This window comes from Cherax quadricarinatus, chromosome 43 (genome assembly GCF_038502225.1).
Source record: "Cherax quadricarinatus isolate ZL_2023a chromosome 43, ASM3850222v1, whole genome shotgun sequence".
Lineage (NCBI taxonomy): Eukaryota > Metazoa > Arthropoda > Malacostraca > Decapoda > Parastacidae > Cherax > Cherax quadricarinatus.
The window spans coordinates 6,317,995-6,338,487 of record NC_091334.1 but is presented as its reverse complement, the minus strand read 5'-3'; the positions used below and the strand labels follow the sequence as shown (position 1 = coordinate 6,338,487).

General features: G+C 38.3%; 1 protein-coding gene across 3 annotated transcripts in view; it reads right to left on the bottom strand.

Annotated features, from left to right (window-relative positions):
- Window positions 1-1,494: 1,494 nt before the first annotated feature.
- Ube4A (Ubiquitination factor E4A) overlaps window positions 1,495-20,493 on the bottom strand; it is a 76,253-nt gene continuing 57,254 nt past the window's right edge. For all 3 annotated transcript variants that reach the window (XM_070093522.1, XM_070093520.1, XM_070093521.1), the window contains 2 exons: window positions 10,132-10,307; window positions 1,495-1,966 (listed from right to left, as the gene is read on the bottom strand). In XM_070093522.1, coding sequence (XP_069949623.1) covers window positions 1,769-1,966; window positions 10,132-10,307 — 374 coding nt within the window. In that variant the 3' untranslated portion in view covers window positions 1,495-1,768. The remainder of the gene's footprint in view (window positions 1,967-10,131; window positions 10,308-20,493) is intronic.

The window sequence follows — 20,493 nt, the reverse complement described above, 5'->3', positions numbered from 1 at the left end:
CTGATAAACTGAGTGGTACATTTGGGCCTAGATATGAGAGAATACATTTATGTGGTATGTGTGCACCACATAAAACAGATCCTGCAGCGCACTGTGTATAATAAGAGAAAAAAAACTGAAATCATGACTTTTTTATTAAAACAGCGACTTTGCAGTGTTTTTTCGTATGTTTTTTATAGTTTATTTGCGATTTCTTGGTCTCATTTGATAGAATGGAAGACATATTACAGAAATAGAGATGATTTTGATTGGTTTTAGCACTGGAAATGGCTTGAAACTGAGCTCAAAGTAGCAGAAATGTTAAATTTTTGCCGATATTCAAGAGTAAACAAACGACCTCACACATCTAATACACGCCAGCTGGTGGGTCTAATATGCATTCACAAATATGGTGATGATATTTATACAATTATTACAGTATTGCATAACAGTAAATCTTCTATTTTTTGGTGTGAATAAAAATTCATTATGTGAATAAAAAATCAAAATGGAATTCATTTGTAAAGCCTCAAAACGTAACTAATGAACAGAAGAAATGTTAGTTTAGTTCCAGGAATACCTACATTGTTTGTTCTGGACCCTATTTTGAAATTGGAATATTTTGAAGTTTGTGTTAAATTGGCCAAATTAACAATTTCCGATCATTTTAATTTGTAGTTGAAACAGTTGACTTGGCGATTTCTTGTGCTAAATCGATAGAATAGAAGTAATACTAGTGAAATAGCTAAAAATTTGGTTGACTGGAATAATGTAATTGGCCTAAAATGGGAGTCAGTCGGCAAAATCGCCGATTCGTAAATATCGCTGACACCAAAATTCGCGAGAGCATAATTTCGCCAATTTTCCATCAAATTTCGTACTTTTTGTTTTATTACCTTCACAAAAAGATTCTCTACTATTTCATAAGAAAAAATAATTTTTTTTTTTGAAAATTCTTGGACACTGGGGCACCACTTCAGATTTGGGCCTTGGACCCTGAAGGGGTTAAGGAAGTAAGTGTAAAGAACAGTGCTGAGAAGAAAGAGGATAATTTCCATGGAATTAAAGCATGAAATCATAGATAAACAAGCAAGGTGTCCAGATTTTGGGTCGAGGGGGAACTGGCTCGTAACTCAGAGCAAAAAATCGACTCAGGGACAGCTTGCATCTCAAAAAACTTGTATGCTGGGACACTCGTAAGTCAAGGTTCCACTGTATTTCGGTTTGTTCAGAACCACTATCAGTTTAGGAGGATTACAATAATGGGGAAGCACTAAACCTGCAGGGGTCATAGTGTTTTGGGGATGGGAAGCAATCGTGGTTGATTCGAAGGAAGCAGCAGCCCCTTATGAGGGACCTTCCTCGAGGGTCTTACATCGAGTGCCCCTCACCAGCATCAAGGGGGTTATCAATTGTAAACCCAGGGACTTCCTGCACCAATTTCAAATTTTGGCAATGCTGTATATTTGTGACAAGAACTATTTACTACCTTTCCATAGGTTTAAAAACAATATATAACACAAAATTTATTAAACATTTTCCATCAATAATCCAAGGAGGAATGTAGAACAATTATCTACTAATATCACACATCTGATGCATCTTTGAACATCAAACACTTCAGTAACACTTAAATAAAACTATCCTCCATTAGTGATGCAAACTATTTTTTAATTTTAAGAAAAATAGGGGGTTTAACAAGTTTGCCATTTGTACAAGTAAACTTGTTTTCAAGACATCTTAAGGAGCTATACACAGGTATTATAAAAGCATAAGATTTTTTTCTCAGTTAATTAGAATCTTTCATTTCCTCCTGAGCTTCAGCTCTTCTTGCTCTTAGCGCACGCTGCTCCTTCAACCAGGCCATAATTCTTTCCTTGAGTTCAGTGTTGGGACGGACCTCTTCCATGTTGAGTGGCTGACGGTTAAAAGGATCTGTTTGGTCAGACAGAAGGTGTCGCGCGATGGTATGTCTGTCGCACGTTAACTGTGAAGTAAATAATTTTTTTTTTTAATCATTATAAACCCTGGGATATTTCATGCATACATACTACATTTCTGTAACAATTACACAGATCAATTTAGAAACTGAAGATATAATGGTGCAAAATTGTAAGGGCATACCTCAAGTATTATACATTCTAATGCAGCATTGTATGATCCTTGTGGGTATAATAGTTGAGTTTTGTTATAATAAATAAAATAATAATAACACATTCTAACTACTGTATGTACAGCCTCTCCTTATTTAGTGATGTACTAGTTTACCGACGATTCGGACTTATGACGGGCTCTCCGACCAGTATGCATACCTAAATAATGTATATTAGAGCTGATTTCCTCTATTCTGTTTATTAAAAAACAAGTTTATACAGTAGGTTATTGTTTTTTTTTTTTTTTTAACAAGTTGGCCATCTCCCACCGAGGCAGAGTGATCCAAAAAAAAAAAAATACTTTCATCTCACTCGCATATAATCACTGTTTTTGCAGAGGTGCTCAGAAAAAGTTTAGAAGCATATAGGTATAACGATACACAACATATCCCTAACCACCCTCCTTTAAAGTGCAAGTATTGTACTTCCCATTTCCAGGACTCAAGTCTGACTATAAAAAAATAACCGGTTTCCCTGAATCCCTTCACTAAATATTACCCTGCTCACACTCCAACAGCTCATCAGGTCCCAAATGCCATTCATCTCCATTCACTCCTATCTAACACGCTCACGCACGCTGGAGGTCCAAGCCCCTCGCCCACAAAACCTCCTTTACCCTCTCCCTCCAACCTTTTCGAGGACGACCCCTACCCCGCCTTCCTTCCCCTACAGACTTGTACGCTCTCCATGTCATTCTACTTTGATCCATTCTCTCTAAATGACCAAACCACCTCAACAACCCCTCTGACTAATACTTTTATTAATTCCACACCTTCTCCTAATTTCCACACTACGAATTTTCTGCATAATATTCACACCACACATTGCCCTTAGACAAGACATCTCCACTGCCTCCTCGCTGCAGCATTTAAAACCCAAGCTTCACACCCATATAAGAGTGTTGGTACTACTATACTTTCATACATTCCCTTTTTTGCCTGCATAGATAACGTTTTTTGTCTCCACATATACCTCAACACACCACTCGCTTTTTTTCCTTCATCAATTCTATGATTAACCTCATCCTTCATAAATCCATCTGCTGACACATCAACTCCCAAATATCTGAAAACATTCACTTGTTCCATACTCTTCCTCCCCAATTTTATATCCAATTTTTCTTTATCTAAATCATTTGATACCCTCATCACTTTACTCTTTTTCTATGTTCACTTTCAACTTTCTACCTTTACACACACTCCCAAACTCGTCCACTAACCTTTGCAATTTTTCTTTAGAATCTCCCATAAGCACAGTATCATCAGCAAAAATTAACTGTCAATTCCCATTTTGTATTTGATTCCCCAATCTATAAATATATTAAGCAACCATGGTGACATTACACATCCCTGTCTAAGACCTACTTTTACCGGGAAGTAGTCTCCCTCTCTTCTACACACCCTAACCTGAGCCTCACTATCCTCATAAAAACTCTTTACAGCATTTAGTAACTTACCACCTATTCCATATACGTACTTGTAACATCTGCCACATTGCTCCCCTATCCACTATCATATGCCTTTTCTTAATCTATAAATGCAATAAAAACTTCCCTAACTTATCTAAATACTGTTCACATATATGCTTCAATGTAAACACTTGATCTACACATCCCCTACCCACTAAAACCTCCTTGCTCATCCGCAATCCTACATTCTGTCTTACCTCTAATTCTTTCAATAATAACCCTACCATACACTTTTCCTGGTATACTCGATAAACTTTTTTTTTTTTTTTTTTTTTTTTCAACAAGTCGGCCGTCTCTCACCGAGGCAGGGTGACCCAAAAAAGAAAGAAAATCCCCAAAAAGAAAATGCTTTCATCATCATTCAACACTTTCACCACACACATGCATAATCACTGTTTTTGCAGAGGTGCTCAGAATACAACAGTTTAGAAGCATATACGTATAAAGATACACAACATATCCCTCCAAACTGCCAATATCCCAAACCCCTCCTTTAAACTGCAGGCATTGTACTTCCCATTTCCAGGACTCAAGTCCGACTATATGAAAATAACCGGTTTCCCTGAATCCCTTCACTAAATATTACCCTGCTCACACTCCAACAGATCGTCAGGTCCCAAGTACCATTCGTCTCCATTCACTCCTATCTAACACGCTCACGCACGCTTGCTGGAAGTCCAAGCCCCTTGCCCACAAAACCTCCTTTACCCCCTCTCTCCAACCCTTTCGAGGACGACCCCTACCTCGCCTTCCTTCCCCTATAGATTTATATGCTTTCCATGTCATTCTACTTTGATCCATTCTCTCTAAATGACCAAACCACCTCAACAACCCCTCTTCTGCCCTCTGACTAATACTTTTATTAACTCCACACCTTTTCCTAATTTCCACACTCCGAATTTTCTGCATAATGTTTACACCACACATTGCCCTTAGACAGGACATCTCCACTGCCTCCAACCGTCTCCTCGCTGCTGCATTTACCACCCAAGCTTCACACCCATATAAGAGTGTTGGTACTACTATACTTTCATACATTCCCTTCTTTGCCTCCATAGATAACGTTTTTTGACTCCACATATACCTCAATGCACCACTCACCTTTTTTCTCTCATCAATTCTATGATTAACCTCATCCTTCATAAATCCATCCGCCGACACGTCAACTCCCAAGTATCGGAAAACATTCACTTCTTCCATACTCCTCCTCCTCCTCCCCAATTTGATATCCAATTTTTCTTTATCTAAATCATTTGATACCCTCATCACCTTACTCTTTTCTATGTTCACTTTCAACTTTCTACCTTTACACACATTCCCAAACTCATCCACTAACCTCAGCAATTTTTCTTTAGAATCTCCCATAAGCACAGTATCATCAGCAAAAAGTAACTTCTGCCCCCACATTCTAATACTGCATTTTTAAAACTATTCCAACCCTCTTCAACCCCCCCACTACTCATCTTTGCACTAGCCCACCTTTGTGCCAACAGTCGCTTATATCTCCCCCGAACTTCCTCCTCCCTTAGTTTATACACTTTCACCTCCCTCTTACTTGTTGTTGCCACCTTCCTCTTTTCCCATCTACCTCTTACTCTAACTGTAGCTACAACTAAATAATGATCCGATATATCAGTTGCCCCTCTATAAACATGTACATCCTGGAGCCTACCCATCAACCTTTTATCCACCAATACATAATCTAACAAACTACTTTCATTACGTGCTACATCATACCTTGTATATTTATTTATCCTCTTTCATAAAATATGTATTACTTATTACCAAATCTCTCTACACATAGCTCAATTAAAGACTCCCCATTTACATTTACCCCTGGCACCCCAAATTTACCTACTACTCCCTCCATAACATTTTTACCCACTTTAGCATTGAAATCCCCAACCACCATTACTCTCACACTTGATTCAAAACTCCCCACGCATTCACTCAACATTTCCCAAAATCTCTCTCTCTCCTCTACACTTCTTTCTTCTCCAGGTGCATACACGCTTACTATAACCCACTTTTCACATCCAATCTTTATTTTACTCCACATAATCCTTGAATTTATACATTTCTAGTCCCTCTTTTCCTGCCATAGCTTATCCTTCAACATTATTGCTACTCCTTCTTTAGCTCTAACTCTATTTGAAACCCCTGACCTAATCCCATTTATTCCTCTCCATTGAAACTCTCCCACCCCCTTCAGCTTCGTTTCACTTAAAGCCAGGACATCCAGCTTCTTCTCAATCATAACATCCACAATCATCTCTTTCTTATCATTTGCGCAACATCCACGCACATTCAGACTTCCCACTTTGACAATTTTCTTCTTATTCTTTTTAGTAATCTTTACAGGAAAAGGGGTTACTAGCCCATTGTTCCCGGCATTTTAGTCGACTTTTACAACACGCATGGCTTACGGAGGAAAGATTCTTATTCCACTTCCCCATGGATATAAAAGGAAAAGTAATAAGACCAAGAACTATTAAGATAAAATCAAAGAAAACTCAGATGAGTGTATAAATAAACGTGTACATGTATGTGTAGTGTGACCTAAGTGTAAGTAGAAGTAGCAAGACATACCTGTAATCTTGCATATTTATGAGACAGACAAAAGACACCAGCAATCCTACCATCATGTAAAACAATTACAGGCTTTTGTTTTACATTCACTTGGCAGGACGGTAGTAGAGCCTCCCTGGGTGGTTGCTGTCTACCAACCTACTTATTCCTCTATAATTTTTACAATCTCTTTTGTCCCCCTTCCCTTTATATAAAGGGACTATACATGCTCTCTGCCAATCCCGAGGTATCTTCCCCTCTTTCATACATTTATTAAACAAAAATACCAACCACTCCAACACTATATCCCCCCGGCTTTTAACATTTCTGTCATGATCCCGACAGTTCTAGCTGCTTTACCCCCTTTCATTCTATGTAATGCCTCACGCACCTCCCCCATACTCGCATCCTTCTCTTCACTCCTACAAGATGGTATACCTCCCTGGCCAGTGCATGAAATTACCGCCTCCCTTTCTTCGTCGACATATAAAAGTTCCTCAAAATATTCACGCCATCTACCCAATACCTCTATCTCCCCATCTACTAACTTCCCTACTCTGTTTTTTAACTGACACATCCATTCGTTCCCTAGGCTTTCTTAAGTTGTTTAACTCGCTCCAAAATTTTTTCTTATTGTCATTAAAATTTCTTGACAGTGCCTCTCCCACTATCATCTGCTCTCCTTTTGCAGTCTCGCACCACTGTCTTCACCTTTCTTTTACTCGCCATATACTCTACTCTTTGTATAACACTTCTGCTTTGTAAAAACCTCTCATAAGCTAACTTTTTCTCTTATCACATCCTTTACTTCATCATTCCACCAATCACTCCTCTTTCCTCCTGCACCCACCCTCCTATAACCACAAACTTCTGCCCCACATTCTAATACTGCATTTTTAAAACTATTCCAACCCTCCCACTACTTATACTTGCACCAGCCCACCTTTCTGCCAATAGTTGCTTATATCTCACCCAAACTTCCTCCTCCCTTAGTTTATACACTTTCACCTCCCTCTTACTTCTTGTTGTCATTTTCCTCTTGTCCCATCTACCTTTTACTCTAACTGTAGCTACAACTAAATAATGATCTGATATATCAGTTGCCCCTCTATAAACGTGTACATCCTGGAGCCTATCAACCTTTATCCACCAATACATAATCTAATAAACTACTTTCATTCCATGCTACATCATACCTTGTATATTTATCCTCTTTTTCATAAAATAAGTATTACTTATTACCAAACCTCTTTCTACATATAGCACCCCAAATTTACCTACTACTCCCTCCACAACATTTTTACCCACTTTAGCATTGAAATCCCCAACCACAAGTACTCTCACACTTGGTTCAAAACTCCCCATGCATTCACTCAACATTTCCCAAAATCTCTCTCTCTCTCTCTCTACACTTCTCTCTTCTCCAGGTGCATACACGCTTACTATAACTCACTTTCACATCTAACCTTTATTTTACTCCACATAATCCTTGAATTAATACATTTATAGTCCCTCTTTTCCTGCCATAGCTTATCCTTCAACATTATTGCTACTCCTTCTTTAGCTCTAACTCTATTTGAAACCCCTGACCTAATCCCATTTATTCCTCTCCACTGAAACTCACCCACCCCCTTCAGGTTTGTTTCACTTAAAGCCAGGACATCCAGCTTCTTCTTATTCATAACATCCACAATCATCTCTGTCTTATCATCCACGTACATTCAGACATCCCACTTTGACAATTTTCTTCTTCTTATTCTTTTTAGTAATTATTACAGGAAAAGGGGTTACTAGCCCATTGTTCCTGGCATTTTAGTTGACTCTTACAACATGCATGGCTTACGAAGGAAAGATTCTTATTCCATTTCCCCATGGATATAAAGAAAAAGTAATATGAACAAGAACTATTAAGATAAAATAAAAAAAAACTTTGATGAGTGTGTATAAATAAACATGTACATTTGTGTGTAGTGTGACCTAAGTGTAAGTAGAAGTAGCAAGACGTACCTGTAATCTTGCATATTTACGAGACAGACAAAAGACACCAGCAATTACCATCATGTAAAACAATTACAGGCTATTGTTTTACATTCACTTGGCAGGACGGTAGTACCTCCCTGGGTGGTTGCTGTCTACCAACTTACTACCTTAAAACATTTAAATATATACTAGAAATCTTACAAATGGTGCAAAGGTGACTTTAAAACAATATCAAAGATGGCTGACACAAACCCACTACCATTACAGTATGCTCCTTTCTTAGCGACAAATGTGGTCTTGGGAACGGAACTCCAACATTAAGTGAGGAGAGGCTGTATTTGAATGCAGAACAAAGTACCACATTACTGACTAATTTACATTAGGTCCAAAGCTGCTTCAAAAATACTGTTAACCCTCTCACTGTCCAGATGCCCAATCTGAAACTTGTCCACACTGTCCAAGAATTTTCAAAAGAATTTTATTTTTCTTATGAAATGGTAGAGAATCTTTTTTTCTTAAGGTAATAAACCAAAAAGTATGAAATTTGATGGAAAAACTGACAAAATTATGCTTTTGCAAATTTTGCTGTCAGTGATATTTATGCATCAGCGATTTTGCCTACTTCAAATCCTACTTTAGGCCAATTACATTGTTCCAGTTGACCAAATTCTTAGCTATTTTGCTAGTATGTGTTCCATTTTATCAACTGAGCACAAGAAATTGCCCAATCAACTATTTCAACTATAGAATAAAGTGATCAGAAATTGGTAAATGGGCCAATTTCACACAAATTTCAAAATAGGGTCCAGAATAAACAATGCAGACATTCCTGGCACTAAAATAACATTTCCTCTGTTTATTAGTTATGTTCCAAGGCTTTACACATCAAATCCATTTTGATTTATTCACACAATGAATTTTTATTAACAAAAATATAGAAGATTTACTGTTATGCCATATTGTAATAATTGTATAAATAATATCAGTGCATTCATGAACTCACATTAGACCCACCAACTGGACGTGTATTGGACGAGTGACTTGATTTGTTTAATTTTGATTATTGGCAAAATCAAACATTTCCACTACTTTGAGGTCAATTTCAATTCTCAGTCCTGAAACCAATCAAAATCATCTCTATTTCTGTAATATATCTTCCATTCTATCAAATGAGGCCATGAAACCGAGAATACAACCACAAAAACCATATGAAAATACACTACAGTTGCCATTTTAAACCAAAAACACTGCTGCAGTTTTCTTTTTCTCATGGACTGTGTGCAGCAGGACTTTTTTTATATGGTGCACACTTACTGCACAGGCCTATTCTCTCATATCTAGGGCCAAATTTACCACTCCCAGCTTATCTGAATGAGCTGAGCTAATGGCATAGTACTACAGCACTAACAGTGCCTTCAAATCCGTAGTACTGCGGCATGGCCAGTGAAGTAGTTAAAAAAAAAAAAAAAAAACTTAATTTTGATGCAGATTTATGTAGATTAAATAAAAATGTCAGATATATGTAATGCCACATGCTTATCCAGATTGCAATCAGTATTCATACAATTACTGTTACTACTACCACCCAATAATTATAAATTATTAATAACTAACTCCAAACAACTTAACTCTACTAAACTTAGCATTCAAATAATCTAACATCACCTATACATCCATATAATGTCAAGTCATTTTAAAACAACTGCTTCTTATCTGCCCATAATGATCTGAATTACCAGTGGCTCTCAAAATGTCTAAAATATCACCTAATTTTTTTAACAGTTACATACATTTTGAAAGTAAAATTTCATTAAAAATCCTCTTTCTAAAGCATAAATCACAAGCCTCACATTATTATTATTCACACCAAGCATTACAAACTTAACCAACTGCAGTTGTTTCTCATTAAGAAATGGTTTATTAAACACCTAAAATAGTAACTCATTTAAACCAGATAAGAGTGGCACTAGTGGTCTTGCTTACCCTAGATGATGGCAAAATAACGGGGTCAGTCATCAGATGTGACATGATTGGGTCAAGGAATTCCTCTGGAGCATCAGCTGCTATGTCTTCCTCCTCAGCATGAGTACGACCAGCCACTAGCACCTTATCTGATATCAACTGCAATTCTACTGCTAGGGTTCCACGCCCAATACGACCTAGAATAGTTTAAAAAATACAATAAATACTTATAGAAAAGGAAAGATAATTAGGAGCAAAGTGAGTACAAGCAATAAAATAGGAAGCACCATTAATTATTTATTTATTAACACATTGGCCATTTCCCACCAAGGCAGGGTGGCCCAAAAAAGGAAAACTTTCACCATCATTCACTCCATCATTGTCTTGCCAGAGGTGTTCTTACACCTACAATTATAAAACAGCAACATTAACACCCCTCCTTAAATAAGGTAGAAAAAAAAAAAAGAATAAAAATTGCCACTGAAAAACCTTAATATTTTTGACCATGTACAACTGTCCGAGTCTCCTATACCCCTCGAGGGAGGTTCCTTGATGCTGGTGAGGGGCTCTTGATCAAGGGAATTGGATCTGTGCTCCAGTTCCCTGAATTGAGCCTGAATGCCTTCCAACCCCCCCCACATGCGCCATATAACCTACGGGTTTAGCGCTCCCCCATGATTATAATAATAATAATAATGGGTCTCCTATAACCTCTTCATGCCGTAGGTACTTTCAAAGGCAAGACAAGTCCTTGCAAGACATCATGGTTAATGCTGTCTAACTAGCATAAGTAAATAATGAAACCAAGACCTAATATTACACTACCAGTAAAAAGGGTGTGAATGTGGCACGACGATGCCTTATTCTAAATTTATTACAATTTTATGATACTAACAGTGGAATTAAGCCAAAAAGTACACTATGTCAATTTAACACAAGATAACCCAATATAGTCAAACAAAGTGTCTTATTTCCATGTTTTGAGGAGTATTACATCTTGAAACAAATGTAGTATCATAAGCATTCCTTGTACATAGTGTCAGAAGATCGGAAGAGCAAATATGAAAAAAATAGTACTGGTACCTGTTCATACTGTACATTCCAAGTGGAGCTATGTTGGGCTATGCATTTCTCTACGTTTGAAGCTAACAGGCATCTAATATACAAAAACTAGTGTTACATAGTGTTAAACATTAAAAAACAAACAAATCATCATTTGGTATCAAATTTTAAAACTTAAATATTGCTGGCATATTTATGCCACTGTCGCTGACGATTGATAATTTTTCGCCAACTTAACACACTATAAAATTGTTAAGTTTTTATTAGATTTCACACTTTTAATCTTATATGATTCAAAACATGCACTCTTTCAATCTGAGATTTTTTTTTTTTCAAAATCTTGCTTGCTAGCTTACTCTTGTTCTCTCTCTCTCAAACACACAAGTGAAGAGTGAACAGGTGGGGCCAGGAGCTGTGACTTAACCCCTGCAACCACAACTAGGCAAGTATGTACGTATGTACGTACACACACACACACACACACACACACACACAGGAAATTTAATTTGCAAGAATGCCACAGTTAAGGGATATAATTATACAAAACTGCATAAAAATAATTTCATCAGTACTCTTTTTACTTGTATCAGCATCACCTTACTAAAGACAAATGATCCCGAGCACCTTCATCAACCCATACAAAATTAGCAAACCTATCATTCAATACTATACAAATGGTAAATACAGTACAATATATAGAATATATTCTATGGGGAAGTGGAACAATTCTTCCTCCGTAAGCCATGCGTGTTGTAGAGGTGACTAAAATGCTGGGAACAAGGGCTAGTAACCCCTTCTCCTGTATACATTACTAGAGTTAACAAAGAGAAACTTTTGTTTTTCTTTTTGGGCCACCCTGTCTCGGTGGTATATGGCCAGTTTGTTGACAGAAAGAAAATATAGAATATAACATGAGTTACTACAAGAGACAGCCTGGACATTACCTCAGGTGTCAGACAACAATAAGTATTCCTTGTTACAATAACAATCTTAACAATAAACATTAAGAAATACCAAGACAGCAAATAATGTACAGAAGTATATTATATTCTGTACAAACGAAACCAAAACCGAATATGCAGCTACGGATGGTTTTGACGCCTAAAATTTTATAAACAGTCCTTCAGCGAACAGGAAGAGATCAGAGAACTACAACACAACTGAATCCATATTTGGGAAATACGAGTAACGAAGAAAGATTCAAGGTATGCTGAAAATGCCCTTACTAGAAAACAGGTGGTGGTATGATGACCATTACATTTACAAAAAGAAAGTGAAAAAGTTAACAAATAGCTAGTATGAACTATCTTTTTCTCTTTTTTTTTTCAACAAGTCGGCCATCTCCCACCGAGGCAGGGTGACCCAAAAATAAAGAAAATCCCCAAAAAGAAAATATTTTCATCATCATTCAACACTTTCACCTCACTCACACATAATCACTGTTTTTGCAGAGGTGCTCAGAACACAACAGTTTAGAAGCATATATGTATAAAGATACACAACATATCCCTCCAAACTGCTAGTATCCCGAACCCCTCCTTTAGAGTGCAGGCATTGTACTTCCCATTTCCAGGACTCAAGTCCGGCTATATAAAAATACGTGTAACCGGTTTCCCTGAATCCCTTCACTAAATATTACGCTGCTCACACTCCAACAGATCGTCAAATCCCAAATACCATTTGTCTCCATTCACTCCTATCGAACACGCGCATGCACACCTGCTGGAAGTCCAAGCCCCTCGCCCACAAACCCTCCCTTACCCCTTCCTTCCAACCTTTTCGAGGACGAACCCTAGCCCCGCATTCCTTCTCCTACAGATTTAAATGCTCTCCATGTCATTCTACTCTGATCCATTCTCTCTAAATGACCAAACCACCTCAACAACCCCTCTTCAGCCCTCTGACTAATACTTTTATTAACTCCACACCTTCTCCTAATTTCCACACTCCGAATTTTCTGCATAATATTTACACCACATTGCCCTTAGACAGGACATCTCCACTGCCTCCAACCACCTCCTTGCTGCTGCATTCACAACCCAAGCTTCACACCCATATAACAGTGTTGGTACTACTATACTTTCATACATTTCCTTCTTTGCCTCCATAGATAACGTTTTTTGGCTTCACATATACCTCAAGAGGTAGTAGGTTGGTAGACAGCAACCACCCAGGGAAGTACTACCGTCCTGCCAGATGACTGTGAAACAAAAACCTGTAACTGTTTTGCATGATGGTAGGATTGCTGGTTTCTTTTTCTGTCTCATAAACACGCTAAGATAACAGGGATATCTTGCTACTCCTACTTACACTTTGGTCACACTTCACAGACACGCACATGCATATATATATATACATACATCTAGGTTTTTCTCCTTTTTCTAAATAGCTCTTGTTCTTTTTTATTTCTTCTATTGTCCATGGGGAAGTGGAAAAGAATCTTTCCTCCGTAAGCCATGCGTGTCGTATGAGGCGACTAAAATGCCGGGAGCAATGGGCTAGTAACCCCTTCTCCTGTATACAATTACTAAAAAAGAGAAGAAGAAAAACTTTATAAAACTGGGTTGCTTAAATGTGTGTGGATGTAGTGCGGATGACAAGAAACAGATGATTGCTGATGTTATGAATGAAAAGAAGTTGCATGTCCTGGCCCTAAGCGAAACAAAGCTGAAGGGGGTAGGAGAGTTTCAGTGGGGGGAAATAAATGGGATTAAATCTGGAGTATCTGAGAGAGTTAGAGCAAAGGAAGGGGTAGCAGTAATGTTAAATGATCAGTTATGGAAGGAGAAAAGAGAATATGAATGTGTAAATTCAAGAATTATGTGGATTAAAGTAAAGGTTGGATGCGAGAAGTGGGTCATAATAAGCGTGTATGCACCTGGAGAAGAGAGGAATGCAGAGGAGAGAGAGAGATTTTGGGAGATGTTAAGTGAATGTATAGGAGCCTTTGAACCAAGTGAGAGAGTAATTGTGGTAGGGGACTTGAATGCTAAAGTAGGAGAAACTTTTAGAGAGGGTGTGGTAGGTAAGTTTGGGGTGCCAGGTGTAAATGATAATGGGAGCCCTTTGATTGAACTTTGTATAGAAAGGGGTTTAGTTATAGGTAATACATATTTTAAGAAAAAGAGGATAAATAAGTATACACGATATGATGTAGGGCGAAATGACAGTAGTTTGTTGGATTATGTATTGGTAGATAAAAGACTGTTGAGTAGACTTCAGGATGTACATGTTTATAGAGGGGCCACAGATATATCAGATCACTTTCTAGTTGTAGCTACACTGAGAGTAAAAGGTAGATGGGATACAAGGAGAATAGAAGCATCAGGGAAGAGAGAGGTGAAGGTTTATAAACTAAAAGAGGAGGCAGTTAGGGTAAGATATAAACAGCTATTGGAGGATAGATGGGCTAATGAGAGCATAGGCAATGGGGTCGAAGAGGTATGGGGTAGGTTTAAAAATGTAGTGTTAGAGTGTTCAGCAGAAGTTTGTGGTTACAGGAAAGTGGGTGCAGGAGGGAAGAGGAGCGATTGGTGGAATGATGATGTAAAGAGAGTAGTAACGGAGAAAAAGTTAGCATATGAGAAGTTTTTACAAAGTAGAAGTGATGCAAGGAGGGAAGAGTATATGGAGAAAAAGAGAGAGGTTAAGAGAGTGGTGAAGCAATGTAAAAAGAGAGCAAATGAGAGAGTGGGTGAGATGTTATCAACAAATTTTATTGAAAATAAGAAAAAGTTTTGGAGTGAGATTAACAAGTTAAGAAAGCCTAGAGAACAAATTGATTTGTCAGTTAAAAATAGGAGAGGAGAGTTATTAAATGGAGAGTTAGAGGTATTGGGAAGATGGAAGGAATATTTTGAGGAATTGTTAAATGTTGATGAAGATAGGGAAGCTGTGATTTCGTGTATAGGGCAAGGAGGAATAACATCTTGTAGGAGTGAGGAAGAGCCAGTTGTGAGTGTGGGGGAAGTTCGTGAGGCAGTAGGTAAAATGAAAGGGGGTAAGGCAGCCAGGATTGATGGGATAAAGATAGAAATGTTAAAAGCAGGTGGGGATATAGTTTTGGAGTGGTTGGTGCAATTATTTAATAAATGTATGGAAGAGGGTAAGGTACCTAGGGATTGGCAGAGAGCATGCATAGTTCCTTTGTATAAAGGCAAAGGGGATAAAAGAGAGTGCAAAAATTATAGGGGGATAAGTCTGTTGAGTGTACCTGGTAAAGTGTATGGTAGAGTTATAATTGAAAGAATTAAGAGTAAGACGGAGAATAGGATAGCAGATGAACAAGGAGGCTTTAGGAAAGGTAGGGGGTGTGTGGACCAGGTGTTTACAGTGAAACATATAAGTGAACAGTATTTAGGTAAGGCTAAAGAGGTCTTTGTGGCATTTATGGATTTGGAAAAGGCGTATGACAGGGTGGATAGGGGGGCAATGTGGCAGATGTTGCAAGTGTATGGTGTAGGAGGTAGGTTACTGAAAGCAGTGAAGAGTTTTTACGAGGATAGTGAGGCTCAAGTTAGAGTATGTAGGAAAGAGGGAAATTTTTTCCCAGTAAAAGTAGGCCTTAGACAAGGATGTGTGATGTCACCGTGGTTGTTTAATATATTTATAGATGGGGTTGTAAGAGAAGTAAATGCGAGGGTCTTGGCAAGAGGCGTGGAGTTAAAAGATAAAGAATCACACACAAAGTGGGAGTTGTCACAGCTGCTCTTTGCTGATGACACTGTGCTCTTGGGAGATTCTGAAGAGAAGTTGCAGAGATTGGTGGATGAATTTGGTAGGGTGTGCAAAAGAAGAAAATTAAAGGTGAATACAGGAAAGAGTAAGGTTATGAGGATAACAAAAAGATTAGGTGATGAAAGATTGAATATCAGATTGGAGGGAGAGAGTATGGAGGAGGTGAACGTATTCAGATATTTGGGAGTGGACGTGTCAGCGGATGGGTCTATGAAAGATGAGGTGAATCATAGAATTGATGAGGGAAAAAGAGTGAGTGGAGCACTTAGGAGTCTGTGGAGACAAAGAACTTTGTCCTTGGAGGCAAAGAGGGGAATGTATGAGAGTATAGTTTTACCAACACTCTTATATGGGTGTGAAGCGTGGGTGATGAATGTTGCAGCGAGGAGAAGGCTGGAGGCAGTGGAGATGTCATGTCTGAGGGCAATGTGTGGTGTGAATATAATGCAGAGAATTCGTAGTTTGGAAGTTAGGAGGAGGTGCGGGATTACCAAAACTGTTGTCCAGAGGGCTGAGGAAGGGTTGTTGAGGTGGTTCGGACATGTAGAGAGAATGGAGCGAAACAGAATGACTTCAAGAGTGTATCAGTCTGTAGTGGAAGGAAGGCGGGGTAGGGGTCGGCCTAGGAAGGGTTGGAGGGAGGGGGTAAAGGAGGTTTTGTGTGCGAGGGGCTTGGACTTCCAGCAGGCATGCGTGAGCGTGTTTGATAGGAGTGAATGGAGACAAATGGTTTTTAATACTTGACGTGCTGTTGGAGTGTGAGCAAAGTAACATTTATGAAGGGATTCAGGGAAACCGGCAGGCCGGACTTGAGTCCTGGAGATGGGAAGTACAGTGCCTGCACTCTGAAGGAGGGGTGTTAATGTTGCAGTTTAAAAACTGTAGTGTAAAGCACCCTTCTGGCAAGACAGTGATGGAGTGAATGATGGTGAAAGTTTTTCTTTTTCGGGCCACCCTGCCTTGGTGGGAATCGGCCGGTGTGATAATAAAAAAAAAAAAAAAAAAAAAAAAAAAAAAAAAAAAAAAAAAAAAAAAAAAAAAAAAAATATACCTCAACGCACCACTCACCTTTTTTCCCCTCGTCAATTCTATGATTGACCTCATCCTTCATAAATCCATCCGCTGACATGTCAACTCCCACGTATCTGAAAAAATTCACTTCTTCCATACTCCTCCTCCCCAATTTGATATCCAATTTTTCTTTATCTAAATCATTTGATACCCTCATCACCTTACTCTTTTCTATGTTCACTTTCAACTTTCTACCTTTACACACACTCCCAAACTCATCCACTAACCTTTGCAATTTTTCTTTAGAATCTCCCATAAGCACAGTATCATCAGCAAAAAGTAACTGTGTCAATTACCATTTTATATTTGATTCCCCATAATTTAATCCCACCCCTCTCCCAAACACCCTAGCATTTACTTCTTTTATGACCCCATCTATAAATATATTGAACAACCATGGTGACATTACACATCCCTGTCTAAGACCTACTTTTACCGGGAAGTATTCTCCCTCTCTTCTACACACCCTAACCTGAGCCTCACTATCCTCATAAAAACTGTTTACAGCATTTTGTAACTTATCACCTATTCCATATACTTGCAACATCTGCCACATTGCTCCCCTATCCACTCTTATCATATGCCTTTTCTAAACCCATAAATGCAATAAAAACTTCCCTACCTTTATCTAAATACTGTTCACATATATGCTTCAATGTAAACACTTGATCTACACATCTGCTACCCACTCTGAAACCTCCTTGCTCATCCGCAATCCTACATTCTATCTTACCTCTAATTCTTTCAATAATAACCCTACCGTACACTTTTCCTGGTATACTCAGTAAACTTATTCCTCTATAATTTTTACAATCTCTTGTCCCCCTTCCCTTTATATAAAGGGACTATACATGCTCTCTGCCATTCCCTAGGTACCTTCCCCTCTTTCATACATTTATTAAACAAAAGTACCAACCACTCCAACACTATATCCCCCCCCCTGCTTTTAACATTTCTGTCATGATCCCATCAGTTCCAGCTGCTTTACCCCTTTTCATTCTACGTAATGCCTCACGTACCTCCCCCACACTTACATTCTGCTCTTCTTCACTCTTAAAAGATGGTATACCTCCCTGGCCAGTGCATGAAATTACCACCTCCCTACAAGTAACAATGGTTATAAATGACCATAATTTTTAAAGGGGTGGACCAGTAAGCCAGCGGAAGGCCTCGGTCAGATGACCAAAAGCTCCAAAGGCGGGTCATCATCTGACTAAGACCCGCGTCAGGAAACATTTGTCCTGTTTCCTGACAAACCTTACCTAACCTAACCTAACCGCCTCCCTTTCTTCCTCAACATTTAAAAGTTCCTTAAAATATTCTCGCCATCTACCTAATACCTCCCTCTCCCCATCTACTAACTCCCCTACTCTGTTTTTAACTGACAAATCCATACGTTCCCTAGGTTTTCTTAACTCACTCCAAAATTTTTTCTTATTTTCATTAAAATTTCTTGACAGTACCTCTCCCACTATCATCTGCTCTTCTTTTGCACTCTCTCACCACTCTCTTCACCTTTCTTTTAGTCTCCATATACTCTGCTCTTCTTATAACACTTCTACAACCATTAAAAAAAAAATTAACACTGAAGAAAGTCATGTCTGTAACTAAAAGTAATTACACACACAACCAGAGGAGATATGATCATGCCATACTTTGAAGACTTAAAGGTGGGGATGGGGAGACAGAGGGAGGAAACAGGAACAAGAGGTCACTGATGGAAGTCAAGATGCAGATTAAACCCAGAGATCTTAGGAAATATTTCTTTAGCCCTTTGAGGGGTCCAAGCTGTAGATCTACATCATAAGCTCAGCTCACTCAGATAAGCTGTGAGCAGTAAATTTGGGCATAGATATGAGAGAATGCATCTATGTGGTAAGCGTGCACCATATAAAAAATCCTGCAGAATGCAGTGCATAATGAGAAAATAATGCAACTTTTTTGGATTAAAGCACCGACTTTGTGGTGTATTTCCGTATGGTTTTTACTTTTGTATTCGCTGTTTCTTGGTTTCATTTGATAGAATGGAAGATATATTTCAGAAATGGAGATGATTTTGGTTGGTTTTAGTACTGAAAATAGCTTGAAATTGAGCTCAAAGTAGCAGAAATGTTTGATTTTGGCCGATGTTCAAGAGTGAACAAATGACATCACATGCCTAATACACGTCAACTGGTGGGTCTAATACAGTGGACCCCCGCATAACGATCACCTCCGAATGCGACCAATTATGTAAGTGTATTTATGTAAGTGCGTTTGTACGTGTATGTTTGGGGGTCTGAAATGGACTAATCTACTTCACAATATTCCTTATGGGAACAAATTCGGTCAGTACTGGCACCTGAACATACTTCTGGAGTGAAAAAATATCGTTAACCGGGGGTCCACTGTATATGTTCGCAAATGCACCGATATTACAGTGGACCCCCGACTTACAATATTAATTTATTCCAGAATTTGTTCCCATAAGGAATTTTGTAAATTAATTCATTCCAGAATTTGTTCCCATGAGAAATATTGTAAATTAGACGAGTCCGTTTCAGACCCCCAAAAATACATGTACAAAAGCACTTACAAAAATACTGTACACTTACATAATTGTTCGAGTTGGGAGCTGATCGTAAGGCGGGGGCCTACTGTATTTATACAATTACGTATTATAATACTGCATAATAGTAAATCTATTTTTTGGCGTGAATAAAAATTCATGTAAATAGAAAATCAAAATGAAATTCATCTATAAAGCCTGGAAATGTAACTAATAAACAGAGGAAATGTTATTTTAGTGCCAGGAATTCCTGCATTTTTTTAATTCTAGACCCTATTTTGAAAATTGGAATATTTTGAACTGTGTGAAATTGGCCAAATTACCATTTTCTGATCACTTTATTGGGTAGTTAAAATAGTTGATTGGGCAGTTTCTTGTGCTCAATTGATAAAATGAAAGTAATACTAGCAAAATAGCTAAGAATTTGAAGACTAGAATAATGTAATTGGCCTAAAATAGGAGTCAAAGTGGGCAAAATCGTCGATGTGTAAATATTGCTGAAGAAGTAAGATTTGTGATAGTGTAATTTCGTCAGTTTTCCATCAAATTTCGTACTTTTTGTTTTATTACCTTCAGAAAAAGTTTCTCTACCAATTTGTAAGGATTTTTTTTTTTTTTTTTTTTTGAAAATTCTTGGACCCTCAAAGAGTGAAGCTTAGGGTGGACAAACTAATGATTGTAATGCACTGGTAATAGAGGTAAACTCCATGCACAGCATTAATAAGTACACCTACCATCTGACTTACGACCTGCTCAACATACGTCCACTCGACTTGCGACCGTGCATCTGGCAGCTGGGTTGGGCCGGCTGATGCACACCACTGTACAATATTTGACAATACTCGCGGCGGCAATGCGTCATGCAGGCAGCATCAGTTTGAGTAACCCTGTCCTATCAGCAGCATCATACTGTATTAACTGTACTAACTGGACAGTAAATTTCACCATGGCCCCTAAGATGAAGT